Consider the following 17,104-nt stretch of genomic DNA (forward strand, 5'->3'; position numbering starts at 1 on the left):
GGTACATATGAAGCCTAGTCATGGAGTGGGGAGAGGGGGTACATACGAAGCCTAGCCATGGAGTGGGGAGGGGGGGGGTACATGGTACATATGAAGTCTAGCCATGGAGTGGGGAGGGGGGGTACATATGAAGCCTAGCCATGGAGTGGGGAGGGGGGGGGGTACATATGAAGTCTAGCCATGGAGTGGGGAGGGGGGGGGTACATATGAAGCCTAGCCATGGAGTGGGGAGGGGGGTACATATGAAGCCTAGCCATGGAGCGGGGAGGGGGGGTACATATGAAGCCTAGCCATGGAGTGGGGAGGGGGGTACATATGAAGTCTAGCCATGGAGTGGGGAGGGGGGGGGTACATATGAAGCCTAGCCATGGAGTGGGGAGGGGGGGTACATATGAAGCCTAGTCATGGAGTGGGGAGAGGGGGTACATACGAAGCCTAGCCATGGAGTGGGGAGGGGGGTGGTACATGGTACATATGAAGTCTAGCCATGGAGTGGGGAGGGGGGGTACATATGAAGCCTAGCCATGGAGTGGGGAGGGGGGGGGGTACATATGAAGTCTAGCCATGGAGTGGGGAGGGGGGGGGTACATATGAAGCCTAGCCATGGAGTGGGGAGGGGGTACATATGAAGCCTAGCCATGGAGTGGGGAGGGGGGGTACATATGAAGCCTAGCCATGGAGTGGGGAGGGGGGGTACATATGAAGCCTAGCCATGGAGTGGGGAGGGGGGGTACATATGAAGCCTAGTCATGGAGTGGGGAGAGGGGGTACATACGAAGCCTAGCCATGGAGTGGGGAGGGGGGGGGTACATGGTACATATGAAGTCTAGCCATGGAGTGGGGAGGGGGGGTACATATGAAGCCTAGCCATGGAGTGGGGAGGGGGGGGGGTACATATGAAGTCTAGCCATGGAGTGGGGAGGGGGGGGGGTACATATGAAGCCTAGCCATGGAGTGGGGAGGGGGGTACATATGAAGTCTAGCCATGGAGTGGGGAGGGGGGGGGTACATATGAAGCCTAGCCATGGAGTGGGGAGGGGGGGTACATATGAAGCCTAGTCATGGAGTGGGGAGAGGGGGTACATACGAAGCCTAGCCATGGAGTGGGGAGGGGGGGGGGTACATGGTACATATGAAGTCTAGCCATGGAGTGGGGAGGGGGGGTACATATGAAGCCTAGCCATGGAGTGGGGAGGGGGGGGGGTACATATGAAGTCTAGCCATGGAGTGGGGAGGGGGGGGGTACATATGAAGCCTAGCCATGGAGTGGGGAGGGGGGTACATATGAAGCCTAGCCATGGAGTGGGGAGGGGGGGTACATATGAAGCCTAGCCATGGAGCGGGGAGGGGGGGTACATATGAAGCCTAGCCATGGAGTGGGGAGGGGGGGTACATATGAAGCCTAGTCATGGAGTGGGGAGAGGGGGTACATACGAAGCCTAGCCATGGAGTGGGGAGGGGGGGGGTACATGGTACATATGAAGTCTAGCCATGGAGTGGGGAGGGGGGGTACATATGAAGCCTAGCCATGGAGTGGGGAGGGGGGGGGGGTACATATGAAGTCTAGCCATGGAGTGGGGAGGGGGGGGTACATATGAAGCCTAGCCATGGAGTGGGGAGGGGGGTACATATGAAGCCTAGCCATGGAGTGGGGAGGGGGGTACATATGAAGTCTAGCCATGGAGTGGGGAGGAGGGTACATATGAAGCCTAGCCATGGAGTGGGGAGGGGGGGGGTACATGGTACATATGAAGTCTAGCCATGGAGTGGGGAGGGGGGGTACATGGTACATATGAAGTCTAGCCATGGAGTGGGGAGGGGGGGGTACATATGAAGCCTAGCCATGGAGTGGGGAGGGGGGGTACATATGAAGTCTAGCCATGGAGTGGGGAGGGGGGGTACATATGAAGTCTAGCCATGGAGTGGGGAGGGGGGGGGGGGTACATGTGAAGCCTAGCCATGGAGTGGGGAGGGGGGGTACATATGAAGCCTAGCCATGGAGTGGGGAGGGGGGGGGGGTACATATGAAGTCTAGCCATGGAGTGGGGAGGGGGGGGGGGTACATATGAAGCCTAGCCATGGAGTGGGGAGGGGCGGGGTACATGTGAAGCCTAGCCATGGAGTAGAGAACATATGAAGCCTAGCCGTGGTGCGGGAGATCTACACGATACATATGACGTCCGGGGGTCTCTACATTAGTAACGTCACTGCCCGGAGTCTGGGGACACGACCTCCAATGTGACACTTTGTACGAGTCGTAATTCCCGCCCCTCCCCCATTACGTATACGTGAATTGTCCCAGCGAATCTTGCAGCATCACACAGCGAGGGACATCTGCCGCCATGATGTGATTACACGCCGGCGTCTGCTCTCAATCCACCCGAGTGTCTTCTCGTTAAGTCGTCGCGTTATTAACTTTGCTCTGAAGGTTCTTAAATAAACATAAAGTATCGGGACGGCGCAAGTCAATTGTGTTTGTGGCGGTTTCATTTCGGTTAATTACGTGTTTAAATTGATTGTGGAAGCGTCCGGGGTAATTTCGCTTTCTTGGCTGTCAAACTAAATGCATAAAAAATAAAAACCCCAAACCGACTCCGCGACGTCCGTATTAATTACACGCCGCTGATTAAAATAATAGTCTGTTCAAATATTCATCACCTTCCCAGTGGCTGCGACGCGGACGACCCTCCCCCAAATATCTCCGCACTCATTTCAATATCATTTTGCATTTCAAAGCGTTTTCTTTTCTTCCACGAGACTTTTAATTCGCGGCGACTTCTATCAATGCGCCAAGATAAAAGCGCGAGGCAAAGGTTTCATGTCAATTATTAATTACACAAAGGAAGCCACAAAACGAGAGGCGCGCCGGATCTCACCACTCACAGCCGGGCCACGTGGACGCCACGGATCATATGATGGATTAAAGGAACTTCACTGTACGGCTCTGTTCACACGCGGAGTCAAAAACGTCTGAAAATACGGAGCGGCGGTTTTCAAGGGAAATTCAGACGTTTTTTAAGCCACTCGCAATTTTCGGCTCCAAAATTCCCAAGAAGTGTCCTGCACTTCTTTTTTGCGGCCGTTTTTCGGGCATTTACGGCCTGAAAAACGGCCGAAAATAGGTCGTGTGAACATACCCTAATAATCAGATCAACAGCCCCCCAGAGAGACGCGCTACACTCTGCTGCACTGCACGCCGGGAGATGTAGTGCTGACAGAGAATTCTATAGGACACGGACAAGCTGAGCTCCTGTTACTTTCTTTCTGGACTATTAGATGTTCTGCACAATCTATCACACAACGAATGCCTTTACTGAGCTCCCACAATGCACTGCACTCTGATGTATTGCATTGTGAGAGATGTAGCTTGTTCTATACTGGACAGTACCTGGAATAAACTTGTACGTCACCCACAATGCACCAGGGCTTCCAGTAGAAGGGCACAGACTGGTTCTATTCATGAGTGACAATGTATAGGCAGATGATGATGGGAGTTGTAGTGCGGCTGCGGCCTGGATGCCGGCAGTTTCCGCTCATGTCTATGGACATCGTAGTCATTAATATTTCATCAACGAGCGTCGGTGCCCCAGAAGCTCAGACTCGTCACAATTCATTTGCTAATTTTACTAAAGCAAACACTTTGCTGTTAATGGGGTTACGGTGGCGCTCGGGGCGGCGCGGCGCGGGGGACATCCATTGCCGCGTAATTTGTGTGTTTTAAGGATCTTCAGAGAGTGAAAGTCTCATTAATAAGAAAGTGATTAGGAAAACTGAGTCAACTGTCTCCATTCACAGCAGGAATGCCTCGCGCTGACGGGAAGGAATCCCCGTCCAAGCTGCGTTAATACACGTTGCAAAGATGGCGGCTCCGGGCAACGCTGAACACGATGCGGGTGATCAAAGCGAAAAGGGTGAAAAACAACAACAAATACACCCAAAGAATAATACATTTATATTGTTCCAAAGCTCAAAAATAGAAAAAAAAATGTTCCATTTTGTGTCTACAGCTTCCATGCAGACCTATGTGTTTCCATGGTAACAGACTACAAAAAAAAACCTGTGTAGTCTGATGAGCAAGGGGACCGCACTTTCTTCTGGATGAATTATTAAATGTACGTTACCAAGAAACAGGAGACAGACAGACGGCAGAATCCGACTACACAGGGTTTGTTGTAGTCTGTAACCATGGAAACACATAAATCTGACCAGGAGCTGTAGACATAAAACGGTAGGAGGTTTCAAAAGCAGACAAACCCATTAAAACACTAAAGAGCCTTTCCCCCTAAAAAGATGGTGAGTGACAACCGCTAATGCTGCCCATAGGAGTTGTCACCCAGCTTTCCACAGACTCTGAATGGCATATCATTCTTTGTTACCGTCTACCTCTTTCTTACCGTTCTGTCTACGACAGTTTCAGTCTTCACTGTAGTTCTGGCATTCTATTCTATTTCAGTGTTAGGAATGAATAAGCCCCCCCCCTCCTTCAAAAAGAGGTTCTGCAGCAGCTGGGCTGTTTTAGAACAGATTATATATTTTTAATGTACCTTTTAGAGGGAATGTCTATAAGGACACCCCCATTCAGGACCCCTCCCCCTCCTATCAGCCCTGGAGGATGTTGGGCATCACACAGACAGGCCAGTGACGTCAATGATCGGCTTCAGGGGAAATGAGGATATTGGGGTGCAGGCCGTGGGCTTCCCTTCCCCCGCTATCAGCTTATTCCCCACCCAGCCACCTCATAGTCCTCCTAAAAAAAACAGAACAAGCAGAGTCATTGAATAGCCTGCTGCTTTCCTGTTAGCTCTCAGCTCTGCTGTGCTGCATAGTGGAATATGTAGTGAACGCAGTGGTTGACATCTCCCAGAATGCAATGCAGCAGAGTCCAGTACATGACAGAATCTCAGGTAAGCAGTTAGGGGCGTGTCTGTCAGCAGTGTTGACAGATTCCAAGTGGCTACCAGAAAAATGTGAAATGCAGCTTTGGCTGTGACTGGTGTATAAGACACAATGCATCACAGATGACGACACTTAGTAAGTAACTTCTTGCCACATTTCTAGAAGGTTCTCGCCGTCATTCTACGGCTCCCGGCGCACGGCGTGGAAATGCTACAGATTTTCTGTGCGGATTACAGTCCCGGCCACGTGGATGAGAAGTAAAGTGAGGAAAGAATCACAACAAATCTGCGAAGTGTGAACGGAACATAAGAAGCTATTCACGCTGCCGTCCAATCACAGCTCATACAAATACTGACAGTCACCCCCATGTGACCGTCCTGTTATATTAGACCCCCATAGTGACCGCTCTGTTATATTAGACCCTCGTAGTGACGGCTCTGTTATATTAGACCCTCGTAGTGACGGCGTCCCGGACAATGACCTCAGTATACATGATATATACAAGTGACCGGAGCGTTCGCGGCAGACGTCCTCGCCAGGGCGCACTTTATGGCTTTTCATGTCACCACATCTGGCAGTCGCGGGGTTAATGAAGTCGCTGGTTGTTATTTATAACCCAACATCACAGGCGGATAATCCGATTACACGGCGTGATGGCAGCTGCCCCTCCCCCGCCTCCTGGTACGATCCGGCCGCGCTCCGGTATATTTGGATAGAATTAAGCAGCGAGACGGTAACACGGGCGCGGGATAATCCGGGAGGAGACGGAAACTTTATGGTTAAAGATTAAGGATGAAGGTTTACAGGAGGCGCTCGGATAAAATCTTCTGTCCGATCGGAGGAGGGGCCGGCGCTCTGCCGAGGATTGTGGGAAAACGCAGCTAAACGGTCGCATTGTAACAGATTTGTGATCGTCGCCGAGAAATGACCAGAAAATGTTACTGGTGAGTAACAACAAGACGGCGGCCGCTACGGCGATCACAGGGGCCGTCATCCAGCTTTCCCCAAATCCTGAATGGCAAATCTGGAGAGAATTATTGCCAGGGGCCTGAGAGAGCTGGGCCACAACCAACATGGCCGCCATCACAGCCCCCGCAGGGTTAAACCCGGCTCTCCTAGATCCCTGAATACAAAATACAGTATGGGGGGGGGGGGGTCACTTTATGAACGGGGAGAGTGGTCATTCAGGGGTCTGGAAAAGCTGGGTCATAACCCTGTGAGAGCCGCACTGGAATCTGAAATCGCAGGCGCATGAAACATGTCCAGCCGCTGCGTCACGCACCACATATAGCGGCGTAAACGGGCGCCATTACTCTACGATGGAATCCGGTGATCGCTGTGAAACCTTCCTAGGAAGGAGCCAATAAGGGGGTTGAGGCGGGGGAGGCCTGTGATTGGTCTGTCTGGAAACTATTCTTTTGGCGCAGATCGCGGACATTGAGTTGTTAGAAATGTTACGATATTTTGCTGCTGCCCCCAAGATTCAGATCAATAATAAATTAGAACTTGAGCGTCGTACAGATTGTTACCTGAGCCCCCAAATCCTAAACATTCACCGTCCTGACACCAGTTACGTTTCCTGGCGGCGCGGTTACACAACGCACGGCGGATGAACAGATTGTCACGCCATCAATACCAGGGATTCCTCGCTCGCTGCCTGTGGCTCGGCGCCCCCGGCCTCTCTTGGGGCGCAGCAGGCAGCTTGTCGGCAGATCCCCCGGCGCTCGTCCACCTGTCAGCGCAGCTGCCGGATTCACCGGCTCAGAGATCTGACGGCTGCTTTACACTTCATAAGGAACGGTCGTCGGTAATGACGCAGGAGCCGCTGAAATCTACACAAAGAGCCGAGTCCCCGGCTTTCCACAGACCCTGAACGGCACCTTCTTACATTACATTTATGGTTCTCTTCTACTGCTCTGCCGGCCAAAGACATGACAATAACCAGACCCCAAATCAAGGCTGTAACCCCCAAAATACGCAGAACAATCCCACAAACATCAGAAAATGAACGGATTCTGGTTGATTGTCCGGTAGATGTAACAGTTATTACTTGCGGATGGAAACAGGATCATTACATCTATAAGTGTCAGTCTTCACTGTCATTCTGGTATTTTATTCATGAACCGATAAGGTCAGGATGAATAGTGCGATCGTTCCTACTGATACTGGAATCTCTGATATAAAACCGGAGTCCGTAAATAACATAATGACCCCGGCGAATCTATAGGAACTCCGGCCCCATGAACACGACCATAGAATTAGTCCGTAATTATCGCCCCATTCATTTCTATGGCCCACGGACACCTCATATATTAGCGGGAAGGTGTCCGGGCCGTAGAAGCCTTTTTTTTACGGACTGTGCGCTCATACTTTATAATGGGAGCACGGCCTGTAGACGACTGTCCGCGGTCGGCCGTGCGCGCAATCATGGACGGTGATTACAGGCGCGGTCATGTGCGCGGGGCCTTAGATCAAGACGCACAAGCACGAAAGGAGAGGGAAATATTATAAGGAAATGATTCCACCAGAAAAGTAAAACCTTCACGACTTGGTACAGGGAGAAATGACATCAGATATTACCCCTACACGGGACGTCATATAGGGGGGGGGTCCTCTCTCTGGCGCCGTCCTTTACACGGACGCACGTTCATCTGAATAGCCGGCGTGTAACGCTACTTAATATGTGGCCGCCGCGGCGCCCCCGGCTGTGACAACTGGTCGCCAGAGGTGAAAGAAGGAAACAATCAGACGATCGCCGCATTGGCTTCTTTTTGATGGATGTCCAGGATTAGAAAAACATGGCAGCTTTTTTTTCCAGAAACAGCGCCACACCTGCCCGCGGGTTGTATCTGGTATTGCAGCTCGACACTATTGACGTGAATGGGACTGAGCTACAATACCACATACAACCTGTGGACAGGGGTGGCGCTGTTCTGCATTAATGGTTCTCTATTTCTGGACAAGACTCCACATCGTGACGGCCACAAGTCACGCCAATGCAGCTCCAATTCTTCACTATGGGAAAAATATCAAAAGCAACAATGTGACGGTTTACCATAGAGAAGCATCGCGGTAATTACCCGCTGCACCGGGTCGCCGTGGACCCCCAGACTAAGGTCAAGAGTGAACACAGCAGCATTCTGCTACATTGTTTCACTGGGGTCTGGGACTCAATGACTGCAGCACCGGAGACCCACAGCACAGTCCGGGTGACGCTGCGCGGTAACACTAAAGGGCGTAACGTGAAGCTATTACAGCAGACGGGTAAGCAGGTCAGGGTTTGTCACTTACCTCCCTCCGCCGAGACGCCCAACACGTCTGCTTAATCTTCCAAACCACGGCGGCCACCAGGAGGAGCGACAGGAAGCAGCTGCGGAGCAGAAATCACAGGTTAAAATCAACGGGCGACACAAGTATTGGCTATATGAGGCCGTCCGACCCGCGTCTACCCCTGTAATAACCGGTATAATCCTCCAGCACGTGATAAAGGGACCTGTCCCTGCTGCCAGATTATAAGGGACTGAAAACAAGTGTGTGCAGCGTGAGGAGGCGGTGGTCACCCAGGCAGGAGACATGGAGTTGCTAGGCAACATGACTGCAGAACACACAGAGGGGGCTGCACGGAGAGGGGCGAGCGGAGCTCCATACAGAGGGGTCTCTATAGGTGATGTCACAGGACGGAGCCGCAATCTTCTATAGTCTTAGGGCACCTATAGGGGTTTGTGATTTTGGCGGGGGCCGCACTTTCCGCGAGCAGATCCGTGTCAGCGATTGTAGACGAGCGTTTACAGACAACGTTATCGTCTCAGAACGGTTAATAATTCATCGTTTGGTCGCCTATTTAGCGGTGTCACATGTCGGCCGTCCATCACTCGACTCGTTACATAGCGCAACGTCAGAACCGCAAACCGTTGTTTTAAGTCCGCATAAACCACTATATGAACGAACGACGAGTGTTTTCCGGCTGACGCACCGATTCACATTTAGCGATTATCGCGCTCGCTCGATAGACTGGAATATTATTATGGTGAATGGGTCCCGTCGGCCTCCAGTGGTGTCCGTGGCGCAGCGCACCCGCAGCTTCCAGTTATTACCACGTTCTGATCCTCTGACGGAGCAAAACAGAATGGAAACCCAGGTGTGAACAGGGGCCAACGTCTGGATTTACACCACATCAAAGACAATTACAAAGTTGTGGCCGACAAACACATTCCCGTATATTTACATGGTGTCCGGGCCGTAGAAAGGCTCCGCAGAAGATAAGACGTGTCCTATTTATTGCTTATTACAGACCGTGCTCCTATACTTTATATAAAACAAGCACTGACAGCAAGCAGAGATCTCAAGAAGGGTGAGGAATGCAAAGACAAAGTACATTAGAGAGATGCAGAACGTCGTATTTATATAGTAGGACCAACAACAATCACAAAGTGACGGCAAAGACGAGGGAGAAACATTCTATACTGGGAAGAAACCCGGAAAACACAAACACTGAAGATGGATGGACGGATATGAGATAGATAGATAGATATGAGATAGATAGATAGATAGATATGAGATAGATAGATAGATAGGAGATAGATAGATAGATAGATATGAGATAGATAGATATGAGATAGATATGAGATAGATAGATAGATAGATAGATAGATAGATAGATAGATAGATAGATATGAGATAGATAGATAGATAGATATGAGATAGATAGATAGATAGATATGAGATAGATAGATAGAGATAGATAGATAGATATGAGATAGATGGATAGATATGAGATAGATAGATATGAGATAGATAGATATGAGATAGATAGATAGATAGATAGATAGATAGATAGATAGATAGATATGAGATAGATAGATAGAGATAGATAGATAGATGATAGATAGATAGATAGATAGATAGATAGATAGATAGATAGATAGATAGATATGAGATAGATAGATATGAGATAGATAGATAGATAGATAGATAGATAGATAGATAGATAGATAGATAGATAGATAGATAGATAGATAGATAGATAGATAGATAGATAGATAGATAGATATGAGATAGATAGATAGATATGAGATAGATAGATAGATAGATAGATAGATAGATAGATAGATAGATAGATAGATAGATAGATAGATAGATAGATAGATAGATAGATAGATAGATATGAGATAGATAGATAGATATGAGATAGATAGATAGATAGATAGATAGATAGATAGATAGATAGATAGATAGATAGATAGATAGATAGATAGATAGATAGATAGATAGATAGATGATAGATATGAGATAGATAGATATGAGATAGATGGATAGATATGAGATAGATAGATATGAGATAGATAGATATGAGATAGATAGATAGATAGATAGATAGATAGATAGATAGATAGATAGATAGATAGATAGATAGATAGATTGTAGATAGATATGAGATAGATATGAGATAGATAGATAGAGATAGATAGATAGATAGATAGATAGATAGATAGATAGATAGATAGATAGATAGATAGATAGATAGATATGAGATAGATAGATAGAGATAGATAGATAGATAGATAGATAGATATGAGATAGATAGATAGATAGATAGATAGATAGATAGATAGATAGATAGATAGATAGATAGATAGATAGATAGATAGATAGATAGATAGATAGATAGATAGATAGATAGAGATAGATAGATAGATAGATAGATAGATAGATAGATATGCGATAGATAGATAGAGATAGATAGATAGATATGAGATAGATAGATAGAGATAGATAGATAGATAGATAGATATGAGATAGATAGATAGATAGATAGATAGATAGATATGAGATAGATAGATAGAGATAGATAGATAGATATGAGATAGATAGATAGAGATAGATAGATAGATATGAGATAGATAGATAGATAGATAGATATGAGATAGATGGATAGATATGAGATAGATAGATAGATAGATAGATAGATAGATAGATAGATAGATAGATAGATAGATAGATCTCCCCAATCCTCCTGTATGCCAGTGAAGTCTGGGGTCCGGACACATACCCAGACTGGTCAAGGTGGGATTCCAGCCCAACAGAAATCTTCCACCTAGAATTCTGCAAACACCTTCTCCAAGTCCATCGGAGCACCTCAAATAGTGCCTGTCGGCCAGAACTGGGCAGATTCCCACTACACCTCACAATCCAGAAGAGGGCGCTATCATTCTGGGCCCATCTACACAGCAGCAGGCAAAGATCCTATCACCATAAAGCCCTGTTACACCAAGGGGTCCCAGGTAAACCAGGCCCCGCAGAACATCTCACCCTGACCCGGCCTGAAGAAAATGTCACCCAGCGCGGCCTCACAAAAGCCGAAATCAAGAAGACAATAAACAAAGGCCAAGAGGAATATATCAGTGACTGGAGGAACGACATAAAGACATCCCAGAAACTGACAATATACCGGAGTCTACAGCGGGAATATAAACTGGCGCCATATCTGGAGAAACTGCCAAACCCCAGAGACAGACAGATCCTGAGCCGCTACAGACTGAGCGCCCACAACCTGCTCATCGAATCCGGGCGCCACAGACAGACCTACAAGCCCAGGGAGAGCCGACTGTGCCAACAGTGCGACCAGGAGGCCGTGGAGGATGAGGCCCACTTCCTGCTACACTGCTCCAAATACTCAGCAGTGAGGGACACTCACTTCAGGAGACTCTCTGATCTCTTACCGGACTTCAGCTCCATGGAAGAGGAAGAGAAACTCTACATCCTGCTGGGTGAAGAGGAAACCACAGTGGGCACAGCGGCACAATATGTCACTGCATGCCATAAACTGAGAGAGACATGATATGCCATGGACTTGTATAACCCCAACCCTAGATATGTCCCTATCCCCCAATCCCTCAGTCCCTATCCCTCATTCCCTTACTTCTTACTTGCTTTGGCAATGCTAATATGTATTTGGTCCTGCCAATAAAGCTTCTTTGAATTGAATTGAATTGAATTGAATTGATATGAGATAGATAGATAGATATGAGATAGATAGATATTAGATAGATAGATATGAGATAGATAGATAGATAGATAGATAGATAGATAGATAGATAGATAGATAGATAGATAGATAGATAGATAGATAGATAGATAGATAGACAGATAGATATGAGATAGATAGATAGATAGATAGATAGATAGATAGATAGATAGATACATAGATAGATAGACAGATAGATATGAGATAGATAGATAGATAGATAGATAGATAGATAGATAGATAGATAGATAGATAGATAGGAGATAGATAGATAGATATGAGATAGATAGATAGATAGATAGATAGATAGATAGATAGATAGATAGATAGATAGATAGATAGATAGATAGATAGATAGATATGAGATAGATAGATAGATAGATAGATAGATAGATAGATAGATAGATAGATAGATAGATAGATATGAGATAGATATGAGATAGATAGATAGATATGAGATAGATAGATAGAGATAGATAGATAGATATGAGATAGATGGATAGATAGATATGAGATAGATAGATAGAGATAGATAGATAGATATGAGATAGATAGATAGATAGATAGATAGATAGATAGATAGATAGATAGATAGATAGATAGAGATAGATAGATAGATAGATAGATAGATAGATAGATAGATAGATAGATAGATAGATAGATAGATAGATAGATAGATAGATAGATATGAGATAGATATGAGATAGATAGATAGATAGATAGATAGATAGATAGATAGATAGATAGATAGATATGAGATAGATAGATAGAGATAGATAGATAGATATGAGATAGATAGATAGATAGATATGAGATAGATAGATAGATAGATAGATAGATAGATAGATAGATAGATAGATAGATAGATAGATAGATAGATAGATATGAGATAGATAGATAGATAGATAGATAGATAGATAGATAGATATGAGATAGATAGATAGATATGAGATAGATAGATATGAGATAGATAGATAGATAGATAGATAGATAGATAGATAGATAGATAGATAGATAGATAGATAGATAGATAGATAGATAGAAAGATATGAGATAGATAGATAGATAGATAGATAGATAGATAGATATGAGATAGATAGATAGATATGAGATAGATAGATAGATAGGAGATAGATAGATAGATAGACAGATAGATATGAGATAGATAGATAGATAGATAGATAGATAGATAGATATGAGATAGATAGATAGATAGATAGATAGATAGATAGATAGATAGATAGATAGATAGATAGATAGATAGATAGATAGATAGATATGAGATAGATAGATAGAGATAGATAGATAGATATGAGATAGATAGATAGATAGATATGAGATAGATAGATAGATAGATAGATAGATATGAGATAGATAGATAGATAGATAGATAGATAGATAGATAGATAGATAGATAGATAGATAGATAGATAGATACATAGATAGATAGATAGATAGATAGATAGATAGATAGATAGATAGAAAGATATGAGATAGATAGATAGATAGATAGATAGATAGATAGATAGATAGATAGATAGATATGAGATAGATAGATAGATAGATAGATAGATAGATAGATAGATAGATAGATAGATAGATAGATAGATAGATAGATGATAGATAGATAGATAGATAGATAGATAGATAGATAGATAGATAGATAGATAGATAGATAGATAGATAGATATGAGATAGATAGATAGAGATAGATAGATAGATATGAGATAGATAGATAGATAGATATGAGATAGATAGATAGATAGACAGATAGATATGAGATAGATAGATAGATAGATAGATAGATAGATAGATAGATAGATAGATATGAGATAGATAGATAGATAGATAGATAGATAGATAGATAGATAGATATGAGATAGATAGATAGATATGAGATAGATAGATAGATAGATAGATAGATAGATAGATAAATAGATAGATAGATAGATAGATAGATAGATAGATAGATAGATAGATAGATAGATAGGAGATAGATAGATAGATATGAGATAGATAGATAGATAGATAGATAGATAGATAGATAGATAGATAGATAGATAGATAGATAGATAGATAGATAGATAGATAGAGAGATAGATAGATAGATAGGAGATAGATAGATAGATATGAGATAGATAGATAGATAGATAGATAGATAGATAGATAGATAGATAGATAGATAGATAGATAGATAGATAGATAGATAGATAGATAGATAGATATGAGATAGATAGATAGATAGATAGATAGATAGATAGATAGATAGATAGATAGATAGATAGATAGATAGATAGATAGATAGATAGATAGATAGATAGATAGATAGATAGATAGATAGGAGATAGATAGATAGATATGAGATAGATAGATAGATAGATAGATAGATAGATAGATAGATAGATAGATAGATAGATAGATAGATAGATGCTTTACAGCTCATTCCCTCCATAGTAATTACAGAGGAGTAGACTTTGGTGAAGCATGGGTGACATGACGGGATTGTCACGGGGTCTTCTGCATTTTTCTGTTGGGGGCAGTGACATATAACGTGTTCAGGCTGAGGACGCCCGCACAGCACTTGTTCCGCTCCCCACAGTCCCTGCAACGTCCCCTGAGGATCGGAGTAATTTACTGGAGGACAGAGGGCGGCAGAGGAGCGTATTGCAGAATTATCCGGGGTCGTGACTTTAATAAACTGCGGAATCTTCTGCCCTGGAGAAGACAAGACCCGAGCGGCTCTCATATAATGACCGGTCTGATATACACGGGGGAGGGGAGGTCTCTTTTTACGCTCCCGGCATCCAAAATAAGAAGGGAAGCAACTCTGCAAATAGTCTTGATAATAAATCTCCTCCCGGCTTGTGTACGCAGCTCCCATGCAGACCGATGTCTCACCATTAGGGGGGATTCACACGAGCGTGTATTCGGTCCGTGCGGGCCGCATGGTTTTCATGCGGCACGCATGGACCAATACAAGTCTATGGGGCAGTACAGACAGTCCGTGCTTTTTGTGCAGTGTTTGTCAGCTGCGCAAAAAGCGCGACAGGTTCAATATCTCCGCGTATTTCGCGCATCACGCACCCATTGAAGTCAATGGGTGCGTGAAAACCACGCAGGTCGGACAGGAAGCACTTCCGTGCGAACCGACTGAAACAGCGCACCAGCTGTCAAAAGGATGAATGTAACCAGAAAAGCACCACGTGCTTTTCTGTTTCCAAACATCCAAACGGAGTGTCTTTGAGATGAGCGAACCCGGACAATCGAGCCGAACTTCACCGGGTTCGGCCGAACTCGTTTTGGCCGAACCCGGCAAAAATATTTCCGGTACGCGACGTCCGGAGATAGTCACTGTCCAGGGTGCTGATAGAGTTAAACTGTTTCAGCACCCTGGACAGTGACTACCGATCCCAATAAACATGAACCTGTGAAAAAAAACGAAGTTCTGACTTACCGAGAACTCCCGGCTTCTTCCTCCAGTCTGACCTCCCGGGATGACACTTCAGTCCAAGTGACAGCTCCAGCCAATCACAAGCCAAGCACAGGCTGCAGCGGTCACATGGACTGCCGCGTCATCCAGGGAGGTGGGGCCCGATGTCAAGAGAGGCGCGTCACCAACAAGGACGCGTCACCAAGGCAACGGCGGGAAAGTTCTCGGTAAGTACGAACTTTTTCTTTTTTTTATTCACAGGTTGCTGTATATTGTGATCGGCATTCACTGTCGCGGGTGCTGAAAGAGTTACTGCCGATCAGTTAGCTCTTTCAGCACCCTGGACAGTGACGGGCGTCGACTAGCCTCATCTCTATGATGGCGGCTGCGCGAAAATCACGCAGCCGCGCATCATACACTGATGACACACGGAGCTGTCAAGTGGTTTCTGCGCGCGCAAAAACGCAACGTCCGTCTGTATCTGCCCTTATATGTAGGGGAATTGGCTTTAATAAGAAAAAAGTGATATCACATGTAGTGTATTTGTTAGGCCGGGTTCCCATGGGGCGGATTTGCTGCGTAAAAACCACGCAACGTGTCCGACCTGGAACCCGCAGCACGTTCTGTCACATTGGGGTGCGGTTTTGATAGGATTAGATACAGTGGCTCAGCAGCCAGTATCACACATGATAGGATTAGATACACAGCTCAGCAGCCAGTATCACACATGACAGGATTAGATACACAGCTCAGCAGACAGTATCACACATGATAGGATTAGATACACAGCTCAGCAGACAGTATCACACACGATAGGATTAGATACACAGCTCAGCAGACAGTATCACACATGAAAGGATTAGATACAAAGCTCAGACAGTATCACACATGATAGGATTAGATACAGCGGCTCAGCAGCCAGTATCACACATGATAGGATTAGATACACGGCTCAGCAGACAGTATCACACATGATAGGATTAGATACAGCGGCTCAGCAGACAGTATCACACATGATAGGATTAGATACAGCGGCTCAGCAGACAGTATCACACATGATAGGATTAGATACAGCAGCTCAGCAGACAGTATCACACATGATAGGATTAGATACACAGCTCAGCAGACAGTATCACACATGATAGGATTAGATACAGCAGCTCAGCAGACAGTATCACACATGATAGGATTAGATACAGAGGCTCAGCAGACAGTATCACACATGATAGGATTAGATACACAGCTCAGCAGACAGTATCACACATGATAGGATTAGATACACAGCTCAGCAGACAGTATCACACATGATAGGATTAGATACACAGCTCAGCAGACAGTATATCACACATGATAGGATTAGATACACAGGCTCAGCAGACAGTATCACACATGATAGGATTAGATACACAGCTCAGCAGACAGTATCACACATGATAGGATTAGATACACAGCTCAGCAGACAGTATCACACATGATAGGATTAGATACAGCAGCTCAGCAGACAGTATCACACATGATAGGATTCGATACAGCAGTTCAGCACAGTATCACACATGATAGGATTAGATACAGCTCAGCAGACAGTATCACACATGATAGGATTAGATACAGCAGCTCAACAGACAGTATCACACATGATAGGATTAGATACACAGCTCAGCAGACAGTATCACACATGATAGGATTAGATACACGGTCAGCAGACAGTATCACACATGATAGGATTAGATACACAGCTCAGCAGACAGTATCAC

The 17,104-nt window shown here is 45.2% G+C and overlaps 1 protein-coding gene across 1 annotated transcript in view; it reads right to left on the minus strand.

Moving 5' to 3' along the window:
- The window catches only part of ATRNL1 (attractin like 1), a gene marked incomplete at its 5' end in the record, with an annotated part of 491,004 nt that overhangs the window by 249,252 nt on the left and 224,648 nt on the right, over positions 1 to 17,104 (minus strand). The window contains one exon of the mRNA XM_075842684.1: positions 8,188 to 8,266. Coding sequence (XP_075698799.1) covers positions 8,188 to 8,266 — 79 coding nt within the window. The remainder of the gene's footprint in view (positions 1 to 8,187; positions 8,267 to 17,104) is intronic.

Source organism: Rhinoderma darwinii, chromosome 11 (assembly GCF_050947455.1).
Source record: "Rhinoderma darwinii isolate aRhiDar2 chromosome 11, aRhiDar2.hap1, whole genome shotgun sequence".
In the NCBI taxonomy this organism is placed as follows: domain Eukaryota; kingdom Metazoa; phylum Chordata; class Amphibia; order Anura; family Rhinodermatidae; genus Rhinoderma; species Rhinoderma darwinii.